Below are 21679 nucleotides of genomic sequence, written 5' to 3'. Positions count from 1 at the left end.
AGCACCTCCAGCCCCCCTCCCCGGGGCTCCCCTGCATCTGTCCTGGGACCTGTGACAGGAGCCCGGGTGCGGGAAACAGACCTGGGTGTGAATCCTGGTCCAGCCGCAAACCTCCCGAGCCGTGGGCCGCGCTCTGGGTCAGAGCTCGGACCTGCACAGGCCCCCACGGCCCGGAGGCTCTCCAGTGTTGAAGTCATTCTTTAAAAATTCTTTTTCATAGAGTCCCCAGATGTGAGCGGCTTCAGACCCCACAGAACTCGGATGTGCTCTTCCCCACCCCACGGGTTGCTGTGGGGCTTAGATCCCGCTCCGGACGCCTCAGTACCCCCACTCCCCGGCCCGCAGAGATGGAGACACAGCGCGGTGCGTTGCAGGCCCCTTTAATGCCACAGCGGCCCGCACGGCCGGGCCGGGGGCCGGGGCGGCTAGGGCCGCGGGCTGCCTGGGGGGGCCGGGGCGCCCATGTGGCCGTGGATCCAGTCGAGGTAGCGGCTGACGCGGGTGTAGACGCCGTAGTTGTGGAGGCGCCCGCAGCCCTCGCCCCAGCTCACCAGGCCCACGAGGAACCAGGTGCCCCGGAAGGCGGCCACCATGGGCCCCCCGCTGTCGCCCTCGCAGGCGTCCCGCGGGTCCCCGAGGATGCCCGCGCACAGCATGTTCTCCGACACCGCGTTGTGCATGACCTGGGCGCACCGGCCCTGCGGGACCACGGGGATCCGGATGAAGCTGAGGATGGAGGTGCGGTTGCGCCCGGTCTCGCTGCGGAAGCCCCAGCCGGTCACCACGGTCTCCCTGCCCTCCTGGGCCAGCTCGCGCTCCGCCAGGCCGCCGTCCGGCAGGCACACGGGCACGATGGTCGGCGAGAGCGCGGCGGCCTGCGCCAGGCGCAGCAGCGCGATGTCGTTGTCCGAGGTGCTCCTGCTGTAGTTGGGGTGCACCAGCACCTCCGTGATGTCCAGGTCCACCTCGCCCTTCTCCCGGCGCCGCAGGTCGTACTCCCCTGCGGGCAGAGGGCGGTCAGGGCGGCCGTCCCCGCACCCGGCCCGGGCCCCTCGAGGACAGCAGCCTGTCGTGGTGAAGGGGCAGAGCGCGGGTCTGAAATTCAGACTCCCAGACAGAGCGCTGGAGAGCAGGGGCTGCGCCTGGAGAGAGAGCCTGCAGCCAGCGGGACAGGGCGGCAGTGCCAGCGGGCGCCCGGGACCTGCCATGGGGGCGGGGCAGGAGCAGCAAGGCCCAGAGAGGAGGCCCGAGGGGATCGGATCTGCAGGGAAGCAAGGTCCGGGCCACAGCGGACGCCGGTCCTGTCAGGCCGCTTCCCGCAGAGCCGGCCGCAGGCCTGCGGGGATTGCCGGAGCGAGCTGGCCCCGGCAGCACGCCCGTCCGTCTCTTTTGCAGAGAATGGGGTGAGCACCCCACCCCCCTCGGAAGCAGGACAGAGGGGCCGAGGCTTGGGGCCCGCAGGCGGCAGGGAAGCAGCTGGCTGGGTGGGGATGCCCGGTGAGGATGTGGCCCTGAGGCCAGCAGGGCCGGGTCTGTGCAGAGCACGGCGTGTCTGGGCCCCTCGCACACACTGAGTGAGCGCCTGGCCCGCGGGAGGGGCAGAGAGCCGGCCTGCTGCCCGCCCCCTGCCCGCCCCCCCCCCCCCCCCCGCAGCCGCGGGCCCCGCCGCACCGAGCCTGACGGTGAGCTTCCGGCGGGGCTCCATGCAGTGGGCGGCCGTCAGCACCCAGGCGGGGTGCACCAGCACCGCCCCGCAGGCCAGCTTCTTCTTCGAGTCCAGCAGGACCACCTGGCAGGGAGGGAGCAGCTGGTCTCACACCCAGCCTCCGGCGCCAGGCCGCCGCCCGCCCCGTTCTGCAGTCAGAGCGGGCCTGTCCCTCCCCCCAGCGCCTGCGGCACTGGCCTCCCCGGCACAGGTGGCACCTCCCTTTTCTGTGCCCGGGCCGCGGCCCCTCACCTGCCAGGGGCTCTCCCCCTGCAGGGTCAGCTTCCCGTTGACCAGCCGCGGCTGGCCCTCCTGGTCCTGGTCCGCACAGCACTTCAGGGCGGCCGGGCCCTTCCTGTCCGCGGGGCCCCGCGGCCTCCCGCAGGGGAAGCTCACTGCGGGGCGGGGGGGGGGGGGGGGTGAGGGCCTGCCGCACCCCCAATGCCGCCTCGGCCCCTCGCTCGGCAGGCGGCGGACAGGGGCCTCCCTGTGGCCTGGGAGGTCACTCAGCTCGGTCCCGCCCCGCCCCCGCCTGTGGGGAGGACCCTGAGGTGCAGGAAGGGGTGCTGCCACCCTCCTCGCTCCGCGAGGGAGGAGGGGGCATTCTCAGGGAACCCCCAGAGAGGAGGCCGCCTGGCAGAGCAGAGGGCGCAGCGGTGGGACCCGCCGGGACGAGAGCAGCAGGGGCTGGGGAGGCAGCACCGCTGAGGGAGCACTCCCCTTGGTGACGCCCTGGGCGACGGGGACGCCCTCAGTGCCCGGGACGCCCTCGGGGACGGGGACGCCCTCAGGGACGGCCATCGGTGACGGGGACGCCCTCGGGGACGGCCATCGGTGACGGGGACGCCCTCGGGGACGGGGACGCCCTCGGTGACGGCCATCGGTGACGGGGACGCCCTCGGGGACGCCCTCGGGGACGCCATCGGTGACGGGGACGCCCTCGGGGACGGCCCTCGGTGACGGGGACGCCCTCGGTGACGGGGACGCCCTCGGTGACGGGGACGCCCTCGGTGACGGGGACGCCCTCGGTGACGGGGACGCCCTCGGTGACGGGGACGCCCTCGGGGACGCCCTCGGGGACGGGGACGCCCTCGGGGACGGCCATCGGTGACGGGGACGCCCTCGGGGACGGCCCTCGGTGACGGGGACGCCCTCGGGGACGGGGACGCCCTCGGGGACGGCCATCGGGGACGGGGACGCCCTCGGGGACGGGGACGCCCTCGGTGACGGGGACGCCCTCGGGGACGCCCTCGGGGACGGGGACGCCCTCGGTGACGGGGACGGCCCTCGGTGACGGGGACGCCCTCGGGGACGGGGACGCCCTCGGGGACGGCCATCGGTGACGGGGACGCCCTCGGGGACGGGGACGCCCTCGGGGACGGGGACGCCCTCGGTGACGGGGACGCCCTCGGGGACGCCCTCGGGGACGGGGACGCCCTCGGTGACGGGGACGGCCCTCGGTGACGGGGACGCCCTCGGGGACGGGGACGCCCTCGGTGACGGGGACGCCCTCGGTGACGGGGACGCCCTCGGGGACGCCCTCGGGGACGGGGACGCCCTCGGGGACGGCCATCGGGGACGGGGACGCCCTCGGGGACGGCCATCGGTGACCGGGACGCCCTCGGGGACGGCCATCGGTGACCGGGAGGCCCTCAGGGACGGGGACGCCCTCGGGGACGGCCATCGGTGACGGGGACGCCCTCAGCGATGGGGACGCCCTCGGTGACGGGGACGGCCCTCGGTGACGGGGACGCCCTCGGTGACGGGGACGGCCCTCGGTGACGGGGACGCCCTCGGTGACGGGGACGCCCTCGGTGACGGGGACGCCCTCGGTGACGGGGACGCCCTCGGTGACGGGGACGCCCTCAGGGACGGGGACGCCCTCGGGGACGCCCTCGGGGACGGGGACGCCCTCGGTGACGGGGACGCCCTCGGGGACGGGGACGCCCTCGGGGACGGGGACGCCCTCGGTGACGGGGACGCCCTCGGTGACGGGGACGCCCTCGGTGACGGGGACGCCCTCGGTGACGGGGACGCCCTCGGTGACGGGGACGCCCTCGGGGACGGGGACGCCCTCGGTGACGGGGACGCCCTCGGGGACGGGGACGCCCTCGGTGACGGCCATCAGCGCCAGGGAAGCCGGGGTAGGTGACCCGAGGTGCCCCCAGGACGGACGGGGCAGGGAGGGGGGCAGCTGTGTGGGGAGAGCCCGGGCCTCCTTTGAGGGGCTGCAGCCACACACACACATACACACACACCCCGCCCCGCACACACACACACACACACACACACCTGCCCTGCACACACACACACCCGCCCTGCACACACACACACACACTCACCTGCCCTGCACACACACACACACGCACCCGCCCTGCACACACACACACACACACACCCTGCCCCACACACACACACACACACACACACACCCTGCCCCGCACACACACACACACACACACACACACACCTGCCCTGCACACACACACACCCGCCCTGCACACACACACACACACTCACCTGCCCTGCACACACACACACACGCACCCGCCCTGCACACACACACACACACACACACCCGCCCCCACACACACACACACACCGCCCCGCTCACACACACACACACACACACACACCTGCCCTGCACACACACACACGCACCCGCCCTGCACACACACACACACACACACCCTCCCCCCACACACACACCGCCCCGCTCACACACACACACACACACACATGCACCCGCCCTGCACACACACACACACACACCCGCCCCCCCACACACACACACACCGCCCCGCTCACACACACACACACACACACACACACCTGCCCTGCACACACACACACACCCGCCCCCCCACACACACACACCCGCCCTGCACACACACACACACACACACACACCCGCCCTGCACACACACACACACCCGCCCTGCACACACACACACACCTGCCCTGCACACACACACACGCACCCGCCCCCCCCACACACACACACACACCCGCCCCCCACACACACACCGCCCCGCTCACACACACACACACACACACATGCACCCGCCCTGCACACACACACACACACACACACCCGCCCCCCCCCCACACACACCGCCCCGCTCACACACACACACACACACACACACACCCGCCCTGCACACACCTCCCTGCAGAGGAGCGCCAGCACAGACCGTGGCACAGGGCGGGCCAGAGGGGTGGCCCAGGTGCCTGCTCTGAGGGCCGGCAGGGCGCCACCAGCAGGCACTGGGGGGAGGGACCCTCAGGGACAGGAGGGAAGGGGGGCAGGGGTTGTGGGGGCCTGGGCCCTCGAGTCCCGGACAGCCTGCAAGCAGGTGCCCAGGGCAGCCGGGCCGCCACCTGAGAATCTGTCACCGGCGCGTCCCAGCCTCTGACTCCTGGTCGGACTGGGCCACTCCGCCCTCGAGGGTGCTTTCCCGCTGGTCAGAGCGGAGAGCAGAGACGGACAGCGATGTGACAGCGCATCGCTGGCCGCCTCCTGCACGGCCGACCAGGGCCCCGGCCGGGGAGGGGCCTGCCGCCGAGGCACCTGCCTTGGCCAGAATCGAACCCGGGACCTGTTGGTCCGCCGGCCGATGCTCTCGCCACTGAGCCACACTGGCTAGGGTAGAACTATTGACTGTTTTCAGTGAAGGATTGGAATATAAAGCTGAGGAACGTTCCCTGAAAGAACACAAAGCCCAAGAAACGGACAACAGAAGAGACAGTAAAAGAGGTGTTTGAGGAAGAGAGCGAGAGGAGGAGGTGCGGAGAGGACAGGCCCGAGAGCTGCGCCTGCGGCGGCCGGACGCCTGCTGACGGCCCGGCCAGCGCAGCCGGGCACGCGTCCAGCACAACAGACGGACCGGAGGAGGGCCGGAGGGCAGACGTGGGCGCCGGCTCCCTCCCCCGGCGGCTCAGGGTCCGGCTGGCGGCCTCGGGCCTGGCCGCCGGTGCTGTCCGCACGCTGGGCGGCCGCTGGGCGGGCACAGCCCGGCTCCCAGGGGCTCACCTGTGGGCTCGCACTGCTGGTGGTCGTCCGCCAGCTGGTAGCCGGGCGCGCAGCTGCAGCGGCGCCCGCCCGCCTCCTCCCGGCAGTAGTGGGCGCAGCCCCCGTTGTCCAGCGAGCAGTTGGAGAAGCGCACCTCTGGCAGACAGGGCACGTTGGAGCAAGGCAGCAGCCTGCCCACCGAGACCTCTCCCGCCCCCATGGCGCTCCCCCTCCTCCCCTCCCGCACCCCATGGCGCTCCCCCTCCTCCCCTCCCGCACCCCATGGCGCTCCCCCTCCTCCCCTCCCGCCCCTATGGCGCTCCCCCTCCTCCCCTCCCGCACCCCATGGCGCTCCCCCTCCTCCCCTCCCGCACCCCATGGCGCTCCCCCTCCTCCCCTCCCGCCCCCCCATGGTGCTCCCCCTCCTCCCCTCCCGCCCCCATGGCGCTCCCCCTCCTCCCGCCTCGCCCCCCCATGGTGCTCCCCCTCCTCCCTGCCCCCACGCCCTGCTCCCCGGCCTTGTGCCCGCCCCGCCTGGACGCCTCACCGTTCCCGCAGAAGCGGCCCTCCCAGCCCTGGTTACAGACACAGCGGAAGTCGCCGATGCCGTCGATGCAGGAGCCGTGGCTGCAGCAGGGGCTGTCGCAAGGGTGCTCCTCCGGGGGCAGGGCCGCGCACTGGTCCCCGTCTGCGACACGGGTTTGGAGTGGGCACTGGTGCCCCCGACCCTGCGCCAGCCGCCCGGAGCCCGGAGCACTCACCGGTGTACTTGGACATGAAGTCCACCTGTGGGGGGAGGCCCGCGTCAGGCGCCGCTGTGGGGCCCGGGCTCGGCGGCCCCGGGGGCAGAGGGTCAGCCTGCTGGTCCCAGCCCGGGACGCTGCCCCGGAGACGGGCCGCCCTCCTCCCTGCCGCCCGGCTCGGCACGGAGGCCTGGACGCGCTGCCCGCTCCCAGCCCGCCTCCCGGCTTCCCGCAGCCGAGCGCCCCGAGCGGGCCGCGCCCGCCTCCTCCCGGCGGGCAGGTGGTGCTCCAGGTGGCAGTCGCCGCTTCTCTAGCCAGACACTGCTGGCAGCGGGGCCGCCCCTCCTGCAGCACGGCCCCCAGACGAGGTGAGGAGGCCGGGAGGGAGCAGACCAGTGCCCTCAGCCTGGCACCCTGGCCAGGAAGTGCTCCCCGGCGGAGGGGCACTGCCTTGGGGGGAGGGTCCTGGGACTGTCAGGAAGCGGAGTCCGCCCCCGCCCCAGGCCAGCAGCCCGGCGGGGCCGGAGGACAAAGCTGGCCCAGACTAGACTGTGGGCAGATGTCAGGGCAGGTCCCACATCAGGCCACAGGCTGTGGGAGAGAGGACAGGTGGTGGCCTGCTGGTCCCCGGGAGGAGGCAGGAGGAGAGGGCGGGCTGCAGGCCGAGCGCGACACCAGCCCGCGCTGCCCGACGCCACCGGCCAGAGTGCCAGCGGGCTGCATTCCGGCCACAGGCAGCCCCGCCGCGCCAGGCCCGCCAGCCGCACCCAGTGTGCAGCCTGCCCAGCCGGCCTCACCGTGCGGTCCATGTCCTGGAAGTACTCGCGGGCCTCCTCCAGGTCGCAGAGCTCCTCCCTGCACTCGCGCTCCAGGTCGCTGGCCCGCAGCTCCTCCAGGAAGGCGTTGGCGCGCTTACGTATCCGCAGCACCTGGTGGGCCCGCTCTCCGCTGGAGAACACTGCGTCTGGGGGGGGGGGCTCACTGGAGAGCACTGCGTCCGGGGGGGGGCTCACTGGAGAGCACTGCGTCCGGGGGGGAGGGGAGGGCGCTCACTGGAGAGCACTGCGTCCGGGGGGGAGGGCGCTCACTGGAGAGCACTGCGTCCGGGGGGGAGGGGGCTCACTGGAGAGCACTGCGTCCGGGGGGGAGGGGAGGGCGCTCACTGGAGAGCACTGCGTCCGGGGGGGAGGGGGCTCACTGGAGAGCACTGCGTCCGGGGGGAGGGCGCTCACTGGAGAGCACTGCGTCCGGGGGGAGGGGAGGGCGCTCACTGGAGAGCACTGCGTCCGGGGGGAGGGCGCTCACTGGAGAGCACTGCGTCCGGGGGGAGGGCGCTCACTGGAGAGCACTGCGTCCGGGGGGGAGGGGAGGGCGCTCACTGGAGAGCACTGCGTCCGGGGGGGAGGGGAGGGGCGCTCACTGGAGAGCACTGCGTCCGGGGGGGAGGGCGCTCACTGGAGAGCACTGCGTCCGGGGGGGAGGGGAGGGCGCTCACTGGAGAGCACTGCGTCTGGGGGGGAGGGGAGGGCCCTCACTGGAGAGCACTGCGTCCGGGGGGGAGGGCACTCACTGGAGAGCACTGCGTCCGGGGGGAGGGGAGGGCGCTCACTGGAGAGCACTGCGTCCGGGGGGGAGGGCGCTCACTGGAGAGCACTGCGTCCGGGGGGGAGGGGAGGGCGCTCACTGGAGAGCACTGCGTCCGGGGGGGAGGGGAGGGCGCTCACTGGAGAGCACTGCGTCTGGGGGGAGGGGAGGGCGCTCACTGGAGAGCACTGCGTCCGGGGGGGAGGGCGCTCACTGGAGAGCACTGCGTCTGGGGGGGAGGGGAGGGCGCTCACTGGAGAGCACTGCGTCCGGGGGGGAGGGGCGCTCACTGGAGAGCACTGCGTCCGGGGGGGAGGGGAGGGCCCTCACTGGAGAGCACTGCGTCCGGGGGGGAGGGCCCTCACTGGAGAGCACTGCGTCCGGGGGGGAGGGCGCTCACTGGAGAGCACTGCGTCCGGGGGGGAGGGGAGGGCGCTCACTGGAGAGCACTGCGTCCGGGGGGGAGGGGAGGGCGCTCACTGGAGAGCACTGCGTCCGGGGGGGAGGGCGCTCACTGGAGAGCACTGCGTCCGGGGGGAGGGGAGGGCGCTCACTGGAGAGCACTGCGTCCGGGGGGGAGGGCGCTCACTGGAGAGCACTGCGTCCGGGGGGGAGGGGGCTCACTGGAGAGCACTGCGTCCGGGGGGGAGGGGAGGGCGCTCACTGGAGAGCACTGCGTCCGGGGGGAGGGGAGGGCGCTCACTGGAGAGCACTGCGTCCGGGGGGGAGGGGAGGGCGCTCACTGGAGAGCACTGCGTCCGGGGGGGAGGGGAGGGCGCTCACTGGAGAGCACTGCGTCCGGGGGGGAGGGGAGGGCGCTCACTGGAGAGCACTGCGTCCGGGGGGGAGGGGAGGGCACTCACTGGAGAGCACTGCGTCCGGGGGGGAGGGCGCTCACTGGAGAGCACTGCGTCCGGGGGGGGAGAGCGCTCACTGGAGAGCACTGCGTCCGGGGGGGAGGGCACTCACTGGAGAGCACTGCATCTGGGGGGGAGGGCACTCACTGGAGAGCACTGCGTCCGGGGGGGAGGGCACTCACTGGAGAGCACTGCGTCTGGGGGGGAGGGGAGGGCGCTCACTGGAGAGCACTGCGTCCGGGGGGGAGGGCGCTCACTGGAGAGCACTGCGTCCGGGGGGGAGGGGCGCTCACTGGAGAGCACTGCGTCCGGGGGGGAGGGGAGGGCGCTCACTGGAGAGCACTGCGTCCGGGGGGGAGGGGAGGGCGCTCACTGGAGAGCACTGCGTCCGGGGGGGAGGGGAGGGCGCTCACTGGAGAGCACTGCGTCCGGGGGGGAGGGGAGGGCGCTCACTGGAGAGCACTGCGTCCGGGGGGGAGGGCGCTCACTGGAGAGCACTGCGTCCGGAGGGGAGGGCGCTCACTGGAGAGCACTGCGTCCGGGGGGGAGGGGAGGGCGCTCACTGGAGAGCACTGCGTCCGGGGGGGGGCTCACTGGAGAGCACTGCGTCCGGGGGGAGGGGAGGGCGCTCACTGGAGAGCACTGCGTCCGGGGGGGGGGGCGCTCACTGGAGAGCACTGCGTCCGGGGGGAGGGGAGGGCGCTCACTGGAGAGCACTGCGTCCGGGGGGAGGGGAGGGCGCTCACTGGAGAGCACTGCGTCCGGGGGGGAGGGGAGGGGCGCTCACTGGAGAGCACTGCGTCCGGGGGGGAGGGCGCTCACTGGAGAGCACTGCGTCCGGGGGGGAGGGGAGGGCGCTCACTGGAGAGCACTGCGTCCGGGGGGGAGGGGAGGGGCGCTCACTGGAGAGCACTGCGTCCGGGGGGGAGGGCGCTCACTGGAGAGCACTGCGTCCGGGGGGGAGGGGCGCTCACTGGAGAGCACTGCGTCCGGGGGGGAGGGGAGGGCGCTCACTGGAGAGCACTGCGTCCGGGGGGGGGGCTCACTGGAGAGCACTGCGTCCGGGGGGGAGGGCGCTCACTGGAGAGCACTGCGTCCGGGGGGAGGGCGCTCACTGGAGAGCACTGCGTCCGGGGGGGAGGGGAGGGCGCTCACTGGAGAGCACTGCGTCCGGGGGGGAGGGGAGGGGCGCTCACTGGAGAGCACTGCGTCCGGGGGGGAGGGCGCTCACTGGAGAGCACTGCGTCTGGGGGGGGGCTCACTGGAGAGCACTGCGTCCGGGGGGAGGGGCGCTCACTGGAGAGCACTGCGTCCGGGGGGGAGAGCGCTCACTGGAGAGCACTGCGTCCGGGGGGGAGGGCACTCACTGGAGAGCACTGCATCTGGGGGGGAGGGCACTCACTGGAGAGCACTGCGTCCGGGGGGGAGGGCACTCACTGGAGAGCACTGCGTCTGGGGGGGAGGGGAGGGCGCTCACTGGAGAGCACTGCGTCCGGGGGGGAGGGGAGGGCGCTCACTGGAGAGCACTGCGTCCGGGGGGAGGGGAGGGCGCTCACTGGAGAGCACTGCGTCCGGGGGGAGGGGAGGGCGCTCACTGGAGAGCACTGCGTCCGGGGGGGAGGGGAGGGGCGCTCACTGGAGAGCACTGCGTCCGGGGGGGAGGGGAGGGGCGCTCACTGGAGAGCACTGCGTCCGGGGGGAGGGGAGGGCGCTCACTGGAGAGCACTGCGTCCGGGGGGGAGGGGAGGGCGCTCACTGGAGAGCACTGCGTCCGGGGGGAGGGGAGGGCGCTCACTGGAGAGCACTGCGTCCGGGGGGAGGGGAGGGCGCTCACTGGAGAGCACTGCGTCCGGGGGGAGGGGAGGGCGCTCACTGGAGAGCACTGCGTCCGGGGGGGAGGGGAGGGGCGCTCACTGGAGAGCACTGCGTCCGGGGGGAGGGGAGGGCGCTCACTGGAGAGCACTGCGTCCGGGGGGGAGGGGAGGGCGCTCACTGGAGAGCACTGCGTCCGGGGGGAGGGGAGGGCGGCTCACTGGAGAGCACTGCGTCCGGGGGGAGGGGAGGGCGCTCACTGGAGAGCACTGCGTCCGGGGGGGAGGGGAGGGGCGCTCACTGGAGAGCACTGCGTCCGGGGGGAGGGGAGGGGCGCTCACTGGAGAGCACTGCGTCCGGGGGGGAGGGCGCTCACTGGAGAGCACTGCGTCCGGGGGGAGGGCGCTCACTGGAGAGCACTGCGTCCGGGGGGAGGGGCGCTCACTGGAGAGCACTGCGTCCGGGGGGAGGGAGGGCGCTCACTGGAGAGCACTGCGTCCGGGGGGGAGGGCGCTCACTGGAGAGCACTGCGTCCGGAGGGGAGGGGAGGGGCGCTCACTGGAGAGCACTGCGTCCGGGGGGAGGGCGCTCACTGGAGAGCACTGCGTCCGGGGGGAGGGCCCTCACTGGAGAGCACTGCGTCCGGGGGGGAGGGGAGGGCGCTCACTGGAGAGCACTGCGTCCGGGGGGAGGGGAGGGGCGCTCACTGGAGAGCACTGCGTCCGGGGGGAGGGCGCTCACTGGAGAGCACTGCGTCCGGGGGGGGGCTCACTGGAGAGCCACTGCGTCCGGGGGGGAGGGCGCTCACTGGAGAGCACTGCGTCCGGGGGGAGGGCGCTCACTGGAGAGCACTGCGTCCGGGGGGGAGGGCGCTCACTGGAGAGCACTGCGTCCGGGGGGGAGGGGAGGGCGCTCACTGGAGAGCACTGCGTCCGGGGGGGAGGGCGCTCACTGGAGAGCACTGCGTCCGGAGGGGAGGGCGCTCACTGGAGAGCACTGCGTCCGGGGGGGAGGGGAGGGCGCTCACTGGAGAGCACTGCGTCCGGGGGGGAGGGGAGGGGCGCTCACTGGAGAGCACTGCGTCCGGGGGGAGGGCGCTCACTGGAGAGCACTGCGTCCGGGGGAGGGCGCTCACTGGAGAGCACTGCGTCCGGGGGGGGGCTCACTGGAGAGCACTGCGTCCGGGGGGGGAGGGCGCTCACTGGAGAGCACTGCGTCCGGGGGGAGGGGCGCTCACTGGAGAGCACTGCGTCCGGGGGGGGGAGGGGAGGGCGCTCACTGGGAGAGCACTGCGTCCGGGGGGAGGGGAGGGCGCTCACTGGAGAGCACTGCGTCTGGGGGGGAGGGGAGGGCGCTCACTGGAGAGCACTGCGTCCGGGGGAGGGCGCTCACTGGAGAGCACTGCGTCCGGGGGGGAGGGGAGGGCGCTCACTGGAGAGCACTGCGTCCGGGGGGGAGGGGAGGGCGCTCACTGGAGAGCACTGCGTCCGGGGGGGAGGGCGCTCACTGGAGAGCACTGCGTCCGGAGGGGAGGGGAGGGGCGCTCACTGGAGAGCACTGCGTCCGGGGGGAGGGGAGGGCGCTCACTGGAGAGCACTGCGTCCGGGGGGGAGGGGAGGGCGCTCACTGGAGAGCACTGCGTCCGGGGGAGGGGAGGGCGCTCACTGGAGAGCACTGCGTCCGGGGGGAGGGGAGGGCGCTCACTGGAGAGCACTGCGTCCGGGGGGAGGGGAGGGGCGCTCACTGGAGAGCACTGCGTCCGGGGGGAGGGGAGGGGCGCTCACTGGAGAGCACTGCGTCCGGGGGGAGGGCGCTCACTGGAGAGCACTGCGTCCGGGGGGGAGGGCGCTCACTGGAGAGCACTGCGTCCGGGGGGGAGGGGCGCTCACTGGAGAGCACTGCGTCCGGGGGGGAGGGGAGGGCGCTCACTGGAGAGCACTGCGTCCGGGGGGGAGGGCGCTCACTGGAGAGCACTGCGTCCGGAGGGGAGGGGAGGGGCGCTCACTGGAGAGCACTGCGTCCGGGGGGGAGGGAGGGCGCTCACTGGAGAGCACTGCGTCTGGGGGGGAGGGCACTCACTGGAGAGCACTGCGTCCGGGGGGAGGGGAGGGCGCTCACTGGAGAGCACTGGGTCCGGGGGGGAGGGGAGGGGCGCTCACTGGAGAGCACTGCGTCCGGGGGGGAGGGCGCTCACTGGAGAGCACTGCGTCCGGGGGGAGGGCGCTCACTGGAGAGCACTGCGTCCGGGGGGGGGGCTCACTGGAGAGCACTGCGTCCGGGGGGAGGGCGCTCACTGGAGAGCACTGCGTCCGGGGGGAGGGCGCTCACTGGAGAGCACTGCGTCCGGGGGGGAGGGCGCTCACTGGAGAGCACTGCGTCCGGGGGGGAGGGGCGCTCACTGGAGAGCACTGCGTCCGGGGGGGAGGGCGCTCACTGGAGAGCACTGCGTCCGGGGGGGAGGGGAGGGCGCTCACTGGAGAGCACTGCGTCCGGGGGGAGGGGAGGGCGCTCACTGGAGAGCACTGCGTCCGGGGGGAGGGCACTCACTGGAGAGCACTGCGTCCGGGGGGAGGGGCGCTCACTGGAGAGCACTGCGTCCGGGGGGGAGGGCGCTCACTGGAGAGCACTGCGTCCGGGGGGAGGGGAGGGCGCTCACTGAGAGCACTGCGTCCGGGGGGGAGGGGAGGGGCCTCACTGGAGAGCACTGCGTCCGGGGGGGGGGCTCACTGGAGAGCACTGCGTCTGGGGGGAGGGGAGGGCGCTCACTGGAGAGCACTGCGTCCGGGGGGAGGGCGCTCACTGGAGAGCACTGCGTCCGGGGGGAGGGCGCTCACTGGAGAGCACTGCGTCCGGGGGGGAGGGGAGGGCGCTCACTGGAGAGCACTGCGTCCGGAGGGGAGGGGAGGGGCGCTCACTGGAGAGCACTGCGTCCGGGGGGGAGGGGAGGGCGCTCACTGGAGAGCACTGCGTCTGGGGGGGAGGGCACTCACTGGAGAGCACTGCGTCCGGGGGGGAGGGGAGGGCGCTCACTGGAGAGCACTGGGTCCGGGGGGGAGGGGAGGGGCGCTCACTGGAGAGCACTGCGTCCGGGGGGGAGGCGCTCACTGGAGAGCACTGCGTCCGGGGGAGGGCGCTCACTGGAGAGCACTGCGTCCGGGGGGGAGGGGAGGGCGCTCACTGGAGAGCACTGCGTCCGGAGGGGAGGGGGAGGGGCGCTCACTGGAGAGCACTGCGTCCGGGGGGAGGGGAGGGCGCTCACTGGAGAGCACTGCGTCTGGGGGGGAGGGCACTCACTGGAGAGCACTGCGTCCGGGGGGAAGGGAGGGCGCTCACTGGAGAGCACTGGGTCCGGGGGGGAGGGGAGGGGCGCTCACTGGAGAGCACTGCGTCCGGGGGGGAGGGCGCTCACTGGAGAGCACTGCGTCCGGGGGGAGGGCGCTCACTGGAGAGCACTGCGTCCGGGGGGGGGGCTCACTGGAGAGCACTGCGTCCGCGGGGGAGGGCGCTCACTGGAGAGCACTGCGTCCGGGGGGAGGGCGCTCACTGGAGAGCACTGCGTCCGGGGGGAGGGCGCTCACTGGAGAGCACTGCGTCCGGGGGGGAGGGGAGGGCGCTCACTGGAGAGCACTGCGTCCGGGGGGAGGGCGCTCACTGGAGAGCACTGCGTCCGGAGGGGAGGGGAGGGGCGCTCACTGGAGAGCACTGCGTCCGGGGGGGAGGGGAGGGCGCTCACTGGAGAGCACTGCGTCTGGGGGGAGGGCACTCACTGGAGAGCACTGCGTCCGGGGGGGAGGGGAGGGCGCTCACTGGAGAGCACTGGGTCCGGGGGGGAGGGGAGGGGCGCTCACTGGAGAGCACTGCGTCCGGGGGGAGGGCGCTCACTGGAGAGCACTGCGTCCGGGGGGAGGGCGCTCACTGGAGAGCACTGCGTCCGGGGGGGAGGGGAGGGCGCTCACTGGAGAGCACTGCGTCCGGGGGGAGGGCGCTCACTGGAGAGCACTGCGTCCGGGGGGGGGGGCTCACTGGAGAGCACTGCGTCCGGGGGGAGGGCGCTCACTGGAGAGCACTGCGTCCGGGGGGAGGGCGCTCACTGGAGAGAGCTCTGCGTCCGGGGGGAGGGGCGCTCACTGGGAGAGCACTGCGTCCGGGGGGGAGGGCGCTCACTGGAGAGCACTGCGTCCGGGGGGGAGGGGAGGGCGCTCACTGGAGAGCACTGCGTCCGGGGGGGAGGGGAGGGCGCTCACTGGAGAGCACTGCGTCCGGGGGGGAGGGGAGGGCGCTCACTGGAGAGCACTGCGTCCGGGGGGGAGGGCGCTCACTGGAGAGCACTGCGTCCGGGGGGAGGGCGCTCACTGGAGAGCACTGCGTCCGGGGGGAGGGCGCTCACTGGAGAGCACTGCGTCCGGGGGGGAGGGCGCTCACTGGAGAGCACTGCGTCCGGGGGGAGGGGCGCTCACTGGAGAGCACTGCGTCCGGGGGGGAGGGCGCTCACTGGAGAGCACTGCGTCCGGGGGGAGGGGCGCTCACTGGAGAGCACTGCGTCCGGGGGGAGGGGAGGGCGCTCACTGGAGAGCACTGCGTCCGGGGGGGAGGGCACTCACTGGAGAGCACTGCGTCCGGGGGGGAGGGCGCTCACTGGAGAGCACTGCGTCCGGGGGGGAGGGCGCTCACTGGAGAGCACTGCGTCCGGGGGGGAGGGGGAGGGCGCTCACTGGAGAGCACTGCGTCCGGGGGGAGGGGAGGGCGCTCACTGGAGAGCACTGCGTCCGGGGGGGGCTCACTGGAGAGCACTGCGTCTGGGGGGGAGGGGAGGGCGCTCACTGGAGAGCACTGCGTCCGGGGGGGAGGGCGCTCACTGGAGAGCACTGCGTCCGGGGGGAGGGCCGCTCACTGGAGAGCACTGCGTCCGGGGGGAGGGGAGGGCGCTCACTGGAGAGCACTGCGTCCGGGGGGAGGGCACTCACTGGAGAGCACTGGCGTCCGGGGGGGAGGGCGCTCACTGGAGAGCACTGCGTCCGGGGGGAGGGCGCTCACTGGAGAGCACTGCGTCCGGGGGGGAGGGCACTCACTGGAGAGCACTGCGTCCGGGGGGGAGGGCGCTCACTGGAGAGCACTGCGTCCGGGGGGGAGGGGCGCTCACTGGAGAGCACTGCGTCCGGGGGGAGGGGAGGGGCGCTCACTGGAGAGCACTGCGTCCGGGGGGGAGGGGAGGGCGCTCACTGGAGAGCACTGCGTCCGGGGGGGAGGGGAGGGCGCTCACTGGAGAGCACTGCGTCCGGGGGGGAGGGGAGGGCGCTCACTGGAGAGCACTGCGTCCGGGGGGAGGGCGCTCACTGGAGAGCACTGCGTCCGGGGGGGGGCTCACTGGAGAGCACTGCGTCCGGGGGGGAGGGCGCTCACTGGAGAGCACTGCGTCCGGGGGGGAGGCGGGTCACTGGAGAGCACTGCGTCCGGGGGGGAGGGGCGCTCACTGGAGAGCACTGCGTCCGGGGGGGAGGGCGCTCACTGGAGAGCACTGCGTCCGGGGGGAGGGGAGGGCGCTCACTGGAGAGCACTGCGTCCGGGGGGGAGGGGAGGGCGCTCACTGGAGAGCACTGCGTCCGGGGGGAGGGGAGGGCGCTCACTGGAGAGCACTGCGTCCGGGGGGGAGGCACTCACTGGAGAGCACTGCGTCCGGGGGGAGGGCGCTCACTGGAGAGCACTGCGTCCGGGGGGAGGGGCGCTCACTGGAGAGCACTGCGTCCGGGGGGAGGGGAGGGCGCTCACTGGAGAGCACTGCGTCCGGGGGGGAGGGGAGGGCGCTCACTGGAGAGCACTGCGTCCGGGGGGGGGCTCACTGGAGAGCACTGCGTCTGGGGGGGAGGGGAGGGCGCTCACTGGAGAGCACTGCGTCCGGGGGGGAGGGCGCTCACTGGAGAGCACTGCGTCCGGGGGGAGGGCGCTCACTGGAGAGCACTGCGTCCGGGGGGAGGGGAGGGCGCTCACTGGAGAGCACTGCGTCCGGGGGGGAGGGCACTCACTGGAGAGCACTGCGTCCGGGGGGGAGGGCGCTCACTGGAGAGCACTGCGTCCGGGGGGGAGGGCGCTCACTGGAGAGCACTGCGTCCGGGGGGAGGGGAGGGCGCTCACTGGAGAGCACTGCGTCCGGGGGGGGAGGGCGCTCACTGGAGAGCACTGCGTCCGGGGGGAGGGGCGCTCACTGGAGAGCACTGCGTCCGGGGGGGAGGGCGCTCACTGGAGAGCACTGCGTCCGGGGGGGAGGGGAGGGCGCTCACTGGAGAGCACTGCGTCCGGGGGGGAGGGGGAGGGCGCTCACTGGAGAGCACTGCGTCCGGGGGGGAGGGGAGGGCGCTCACTGGAGAGCACTGCGTCCGGGGGGGAGGGCGCTCACTGGAGAGCACTGCGTCCGGGGGGGAGGGCACTCACTGGAGAGCACTGCGTCCGGGGGGGAGGGCGCTCACTGGAGAGCACTGCGTCCGGGGGGAGGGGCGCTCACTGGAGAGCACTGCGTCCGGGGGGAGGGCGCTCACTGGAGAGCACTGCGTCCGGGGGGAGGGGCGCTCACTGGAGAGCACTGCGTCCGGGGGGAGGGGAGGGCGCTCACTGGAGAGCACTGCGTCCGGGGGGGAGGGCACTCACTGGAGAGCACTGCGTCCGGGGGGGAGGGCGCTCACTGGAGAGCACTGCGTCCGGGGGGGAGGGGCGCTCACTGGAGAGCACTGCGTCCGGGGGGGAGGGGAGGGCGCTCACTGGAGAGCACTGCGTCCGGGGGGGAGGGGAGGGCGCTCACTGGAGAGCACTGCGTCCGGGGGGGGGCTCACTGGAGAGCACTGCGTCTGGGGGGGAGGGGAGGGCGCTCACTGGAGAGCACTGCGTCCGGGGGGAGGGCGCTCACTGGAGAGCACTGCGTCCGGGGGGAGGGCGCTCACTGGAGAGCACTGCGTCCGGGGGGAGGGGAGGGCGCTCACTGGAGAGCACTGCGTCCGGGGGGAGGGCACTCACTGGAGAGCACTGCGTCCGGGGGGGAGGGCGCTCACTGGAGAGCACTGCGTCCGGGGGGGAGGGCGCTCACTGGAGAGCACTGCGTCCGGGGGGGAGGGCACTCACTGGAGAGCACTGCGTCCGGGGGGGAGGGCGCTCACTGGAGAGCACTGCGTCCGGGGGGGAGGGGCGCTCACTGGAGAGCACTGCGTCGGGGGGAGGGCGCTCACTGGAGAGCACTGCGTCCGGGGGGGAGGGGAGGGCGCTCACTGGAGAGCACTGCGTCCGGGGGGGAGGGGAGGGCGCTCACTGGAGAGCACTGCGTCCGGGGGGAGGGGAGGGCGCTCACTGGAGAGCACTGCGTCCGGGGGGAGGGCGCTCACTGGAGAGCACTGCGTCCGGGGGGGGGCTCACTGGAGAGCACTGCGTCCGGGGGGAGGGCGCTCACTGGGAGCACTGCGTCCGGGGGGGAGGGCGCTCACTGGAGAGCACTGCGTCCGGGGGGGAGGGGCGCTCACTGGAGAGCACTGCGTCCGGGGGGGAGGGCGCTCACTGGAGAGCACTGCGTCCGGGGGGAGGGGAGGGCGCTCACTGGAGAGCACTGCGTCCGGGGGGGAGGGGAGGGCGCTCACTGGAGAGCACTGCGTCCGGGGGGAGGGGAGGGCGCTCACTGGAGAGCACTGCGTCCGGGGGGGAGGGCACTCACTGGAGAGCACTGCGTCCGGGGGGAGGGCGCTCACTGGAGAGCACTGCGTCCGGGGGGGAGGGGCGCTCACTGGAGAGCACTGCGTCCGGGGGGAGGGGAGGGCGCTCACTGGAGAGCACTGCGTCCGGGGGGGAGGGGAGGGCGCTCACTGGAGAGCACTGCGTCCGGGGGGGGCTCACTGGAGAGCACTGCGTCTGGGGGGGAGGGGAGGGCGCTCACTGGAGAGCACTGCGTCCGGGGGGGAGGGCGCTCACTGGAGAGCACTGCGTCCGGGGGGAGGGCGCTCACTGGAGAGCACTGCGTCCGGGGGGGAGGGGAGGGCGCTCACTGGAGAGCACTGCGTCCGGGGGGGAGGGCACTCACTGGAGAGCACTGCGTCCGGGGGGGAGGGCGCTCACTGGAGAGCACTGCGTCCGGGGGGGAGGGCGCTCACTGGAGAGCACTGCGTCCGGGGGGGGAGGGCACTCACTGGAGAGCACTGCGTCCGGGGGGAGGGCGCTCACTGGAGAGCACTGCGTCCGGGGGGAGGGGAGGGCGCTCACTGGAGAGCACTGCGTCCGGGGGGGGGGCTCACTGGAGAGCACTGCGTCTGGGGGGGAGGGGAGGGCGCTCACTGGAGAGCACTGCGTCCGGGGGGGAGGGCGCTCACTGGAGAGCACTGCGTCCGGGGGGGGAGGGGCGCTCACTGGAGAGCACTGCGTCCGGGGGGGAGGGGAGGGCGCTCACTGGAGAGCACTGCGTCCGGGGGGGAGGGGAGGGCGCTCACTGGAGAGCACTGCGTCCGGGGGGGAGGGGAGGGCGCTCACTGGAGAGCACTGCGTCCGGGGGGGGGGAGGGCACTGGAGAGCACTGCGTCCGGGGGGAGGGCGCTCACTGGAGAGCACTGCGTCCGGGGGGGAGGGGAGGGCGCTCACTGGAGAGCACTGCGTCCGGGGGGGAGGGGAGGGCGCTCACTGGAGAGCACTGCGTCCGGGGGGGGAGGGGCGCTCACTGGAGAGCACTGCGTCCGGGGGGGAGGGCGCTCACTGGAGAGCACTGCGTCCGGGGGGGAGGGGAGGGCGCTCACTGGAGAGCACTGCGTCCGGGGGGGGAGGGCGCTCACTGGAGAGCACTGCGTCCGGGGGGAGGGCACTCACTGGAGAGCACTGCGTCCGGGGGAGGGGAGGGCGCTCACTGGAGAGCACTGCGTCCGGGGGGGAGGGGCGCTCACTGGAGAGCACTGCGTCCGGGGGGGAGGGCGCTCACTGGAGAGCACTGCGTCCGGGGGAGGGAGGGCGCTCACTGGAGAGCACTGCGTCCGGGGGGGAGGGCGCTCACTGGAGAGCACTGCGTCCGGGGGGAGGGCACTCACTGGAGAGCACTGCGTCCGGGGGAGGGGAGGGCGCTCACTGGAGAGCACTGCGTCCGGGGGGGAGGGCGCTCACTGGAGAGCACTGCGTCCGGGGGGGAGGGCGCTCACTGGAGAGCACTGCGTCCGGGGGGAGGGGAGGGCGCTCACTGGAGAGCACTGCGTCCGGGGGGGAGGGGAGGGCACTCACTGGAGAGCACTGCGTCCGGGGGGGAGGGCGCTCACTGGAGAGCACTGCGTCTGGGGGGGAGGGGAGGGCGCTCACTGGAGAGCACTGCGTCCGGGGGGGAGGGGAGGGCACTCACTGGAGAGCACTGCGTCCGGGGGGGAGGGCGCTCACTGGAGAGCACTGCGTCTGGGGGGGAGGGGAGGGCGCTCACTGGAGAGCACTGCGTCCGGGGGGAGGGCGCTCACTGGAGAGCACTGCGTCCGGGGGGAGGGGAGGGCGCTCACTGGAGAGCACTGCGTCCGGGGGGGAGGGGAGGGCGCTCACTGGAGAGCACTGCGTCCGGGGGGAGGGCGCTCACTGGAGAGCACTGCGTCCGGGGGGGAGGGGAGGGCGCTCACTGGAGAGCACTGCGTCCGGGGGGAGGGCACTCACTGGAGAGCACTGCGTCCGGGGGAGGGGAGGGCGCTCACTGGAGAGCACTGCGTCCGGGGGGAGGGGAGGGGCGCTCACTGGAGAGCACTGCGTCCGGGGGGAGGGCGCTCACTGGAGAGCACTGCGTCCGGGGGGGAGGGGAGGGCGCTCACTGGAGAGCACTGCGTCCGGGGGGGAGGGGAGGGCGCTCACTGGAGAGCACTGCGTCCGGGGGGGAGGGGAGGGCGCTCACTGGAGAGCACTGCGTCGGGGGGGAGGGGAGGGCGCTCACTGGAGAGCACTGCGTCCGGGGGGGGAGGGCACTCACTGGAGAGCACTGCGTCCGGGGGGAAGGGGCGCTCACTGGAGAGCACTGCGTCCGGGGGGGAGGGCGCTCACTGGAGAGCACTGCGGTCCGGGGGGAGGGGCGCTCACTGGAGAGCACTGCGTCTGGGCTCACTTGGTGGAGGGGCCTGGGATGGGGCCAAGCGGGTGAGCCTGGGAGGACCCGTCCTCTCCGTCTTCCCCACTTGAATGAGGCTGCAGGCGGGGCCCGCAGACCTGACCACCAGGCCTCCCGGTGACCTCCGCCTGGGGGTGACCCTCAGTGCTCAGGCGAAGGGGCGGGCGTTGCTGGGGAAGGTCCAGAATGAGCTCCGCCGCCGCCGGCCCTGTCCTCGGCGGTCACTGAGCAGCCGCCGGAGCCACCTCCCCCGGCACTGCCCACCGCCGCCCGGTGACAGGCCGCCCCCAGTGAGGACCGCCGCCTGCTGGGCTCCCGCTCTGTCGTGGGACAGGGCAGCTGGGGGGGGGGCTTGAGAGAAAATGCACGGGCTGGAAGGTGTGCCTGAGCGGAGGGGCTGGACGGGGAGGGCCGGGGGAGAGGGAAGGGGAAGGGCACCCTAGGCAGAGCAGCAGCTCAAGGGGCGGCATAAAGCCCTGGCCAGTGCTGCTCAGTGGTTAGTGTGTCAGCCTGTTCACCAAAGGGTCTTGGATTTGATCCCTGGTCACATGTGGGAAGGTACCAATTGACCTGTCTCTCTCACTTCTCCCTCTCCCTCTCCCTCCCTCTCTCTCCCTATTCCCTCCTTCCCTCTAAACTAGGGGTGTCGAACTCAATCAGAGAAGGGGCCAAAATCCAAAATCCAGCCTAAATCGCGGGCCGAATGGTTTACTGAACAGTCATAAACTGACAATGTCATAAACTGACAGCGGAGTGCAGTGATGACAGCGCGGTGCGGGCCACATTGCAAGGCCTGGCGGGCTGGATTTGGCCCGCGGGCCTTGTGTTTGACACATGTGCTCTAAACAATTAGTGGGGAAAATATCCTTGGGTGGGGATGAACAAAAC

General features: G+C 73.2%; 1 protein-coding gene across 1 annotated transcript in view; it reads right to left on the bottom strand.

Moving 5' to 3' along the window:
• Window positions 1-364: 364 nt before the first annotated feature.
• Window positions 365-21679, bottom strand: part of PROC (protein C, inactivator of coagulation factors Va and VIIIa) — a gene marked incomplete at its 5' end in the record, with an annotated part of 21877 nt that continues 562 nt past the window's right edge. Inside the window, 7 exons of the mRNA XM_084892831.1 lie at window positions 365-1000; window positions 1672-1789; window positions 1958-2100; window positions 5739-5873; window positions 6265-6405; window positions 6479-6503; window positions 7258-7482. Coding sequence (XP_084748957.1) covers window positions 426-1000; window positions 1672-1789; window positions 1958-2100; window positions 5739-5873; window positions 6265-6405; window positions 6479-6503; window positions 7258-7482 — 1362 coding nt within the window. The 3' untranslated portion in view covers window positions 365-425. The remainder of the gene's footprint in view (window positions 1001-1671; window positions 1790-1957; window positions 2101-5738; window positions 5874-6264; window positions 6406-6478; window positions 6504-7257; window positions 7483-21679) is intronic.

Source organism: Pipistrellus hanaki, assembly GCF_964339955.1.
Source record: "Pipistrellus hanaki genome assembly, chromosome: 8".
NCBI classification, from domain to species: domain Eukaryota; kingdom Metazoa; phylum Chordata; class Mammalia; order Chiroptera; family Vespertilionidae; genus Pipistrellus; species Pipistrellus hanaki.
The sequence above is the reverse complement of the archived record's forward strand: the minus strand, read 5'-3'. Positions and strand labels throughout refer to the sequence as shown.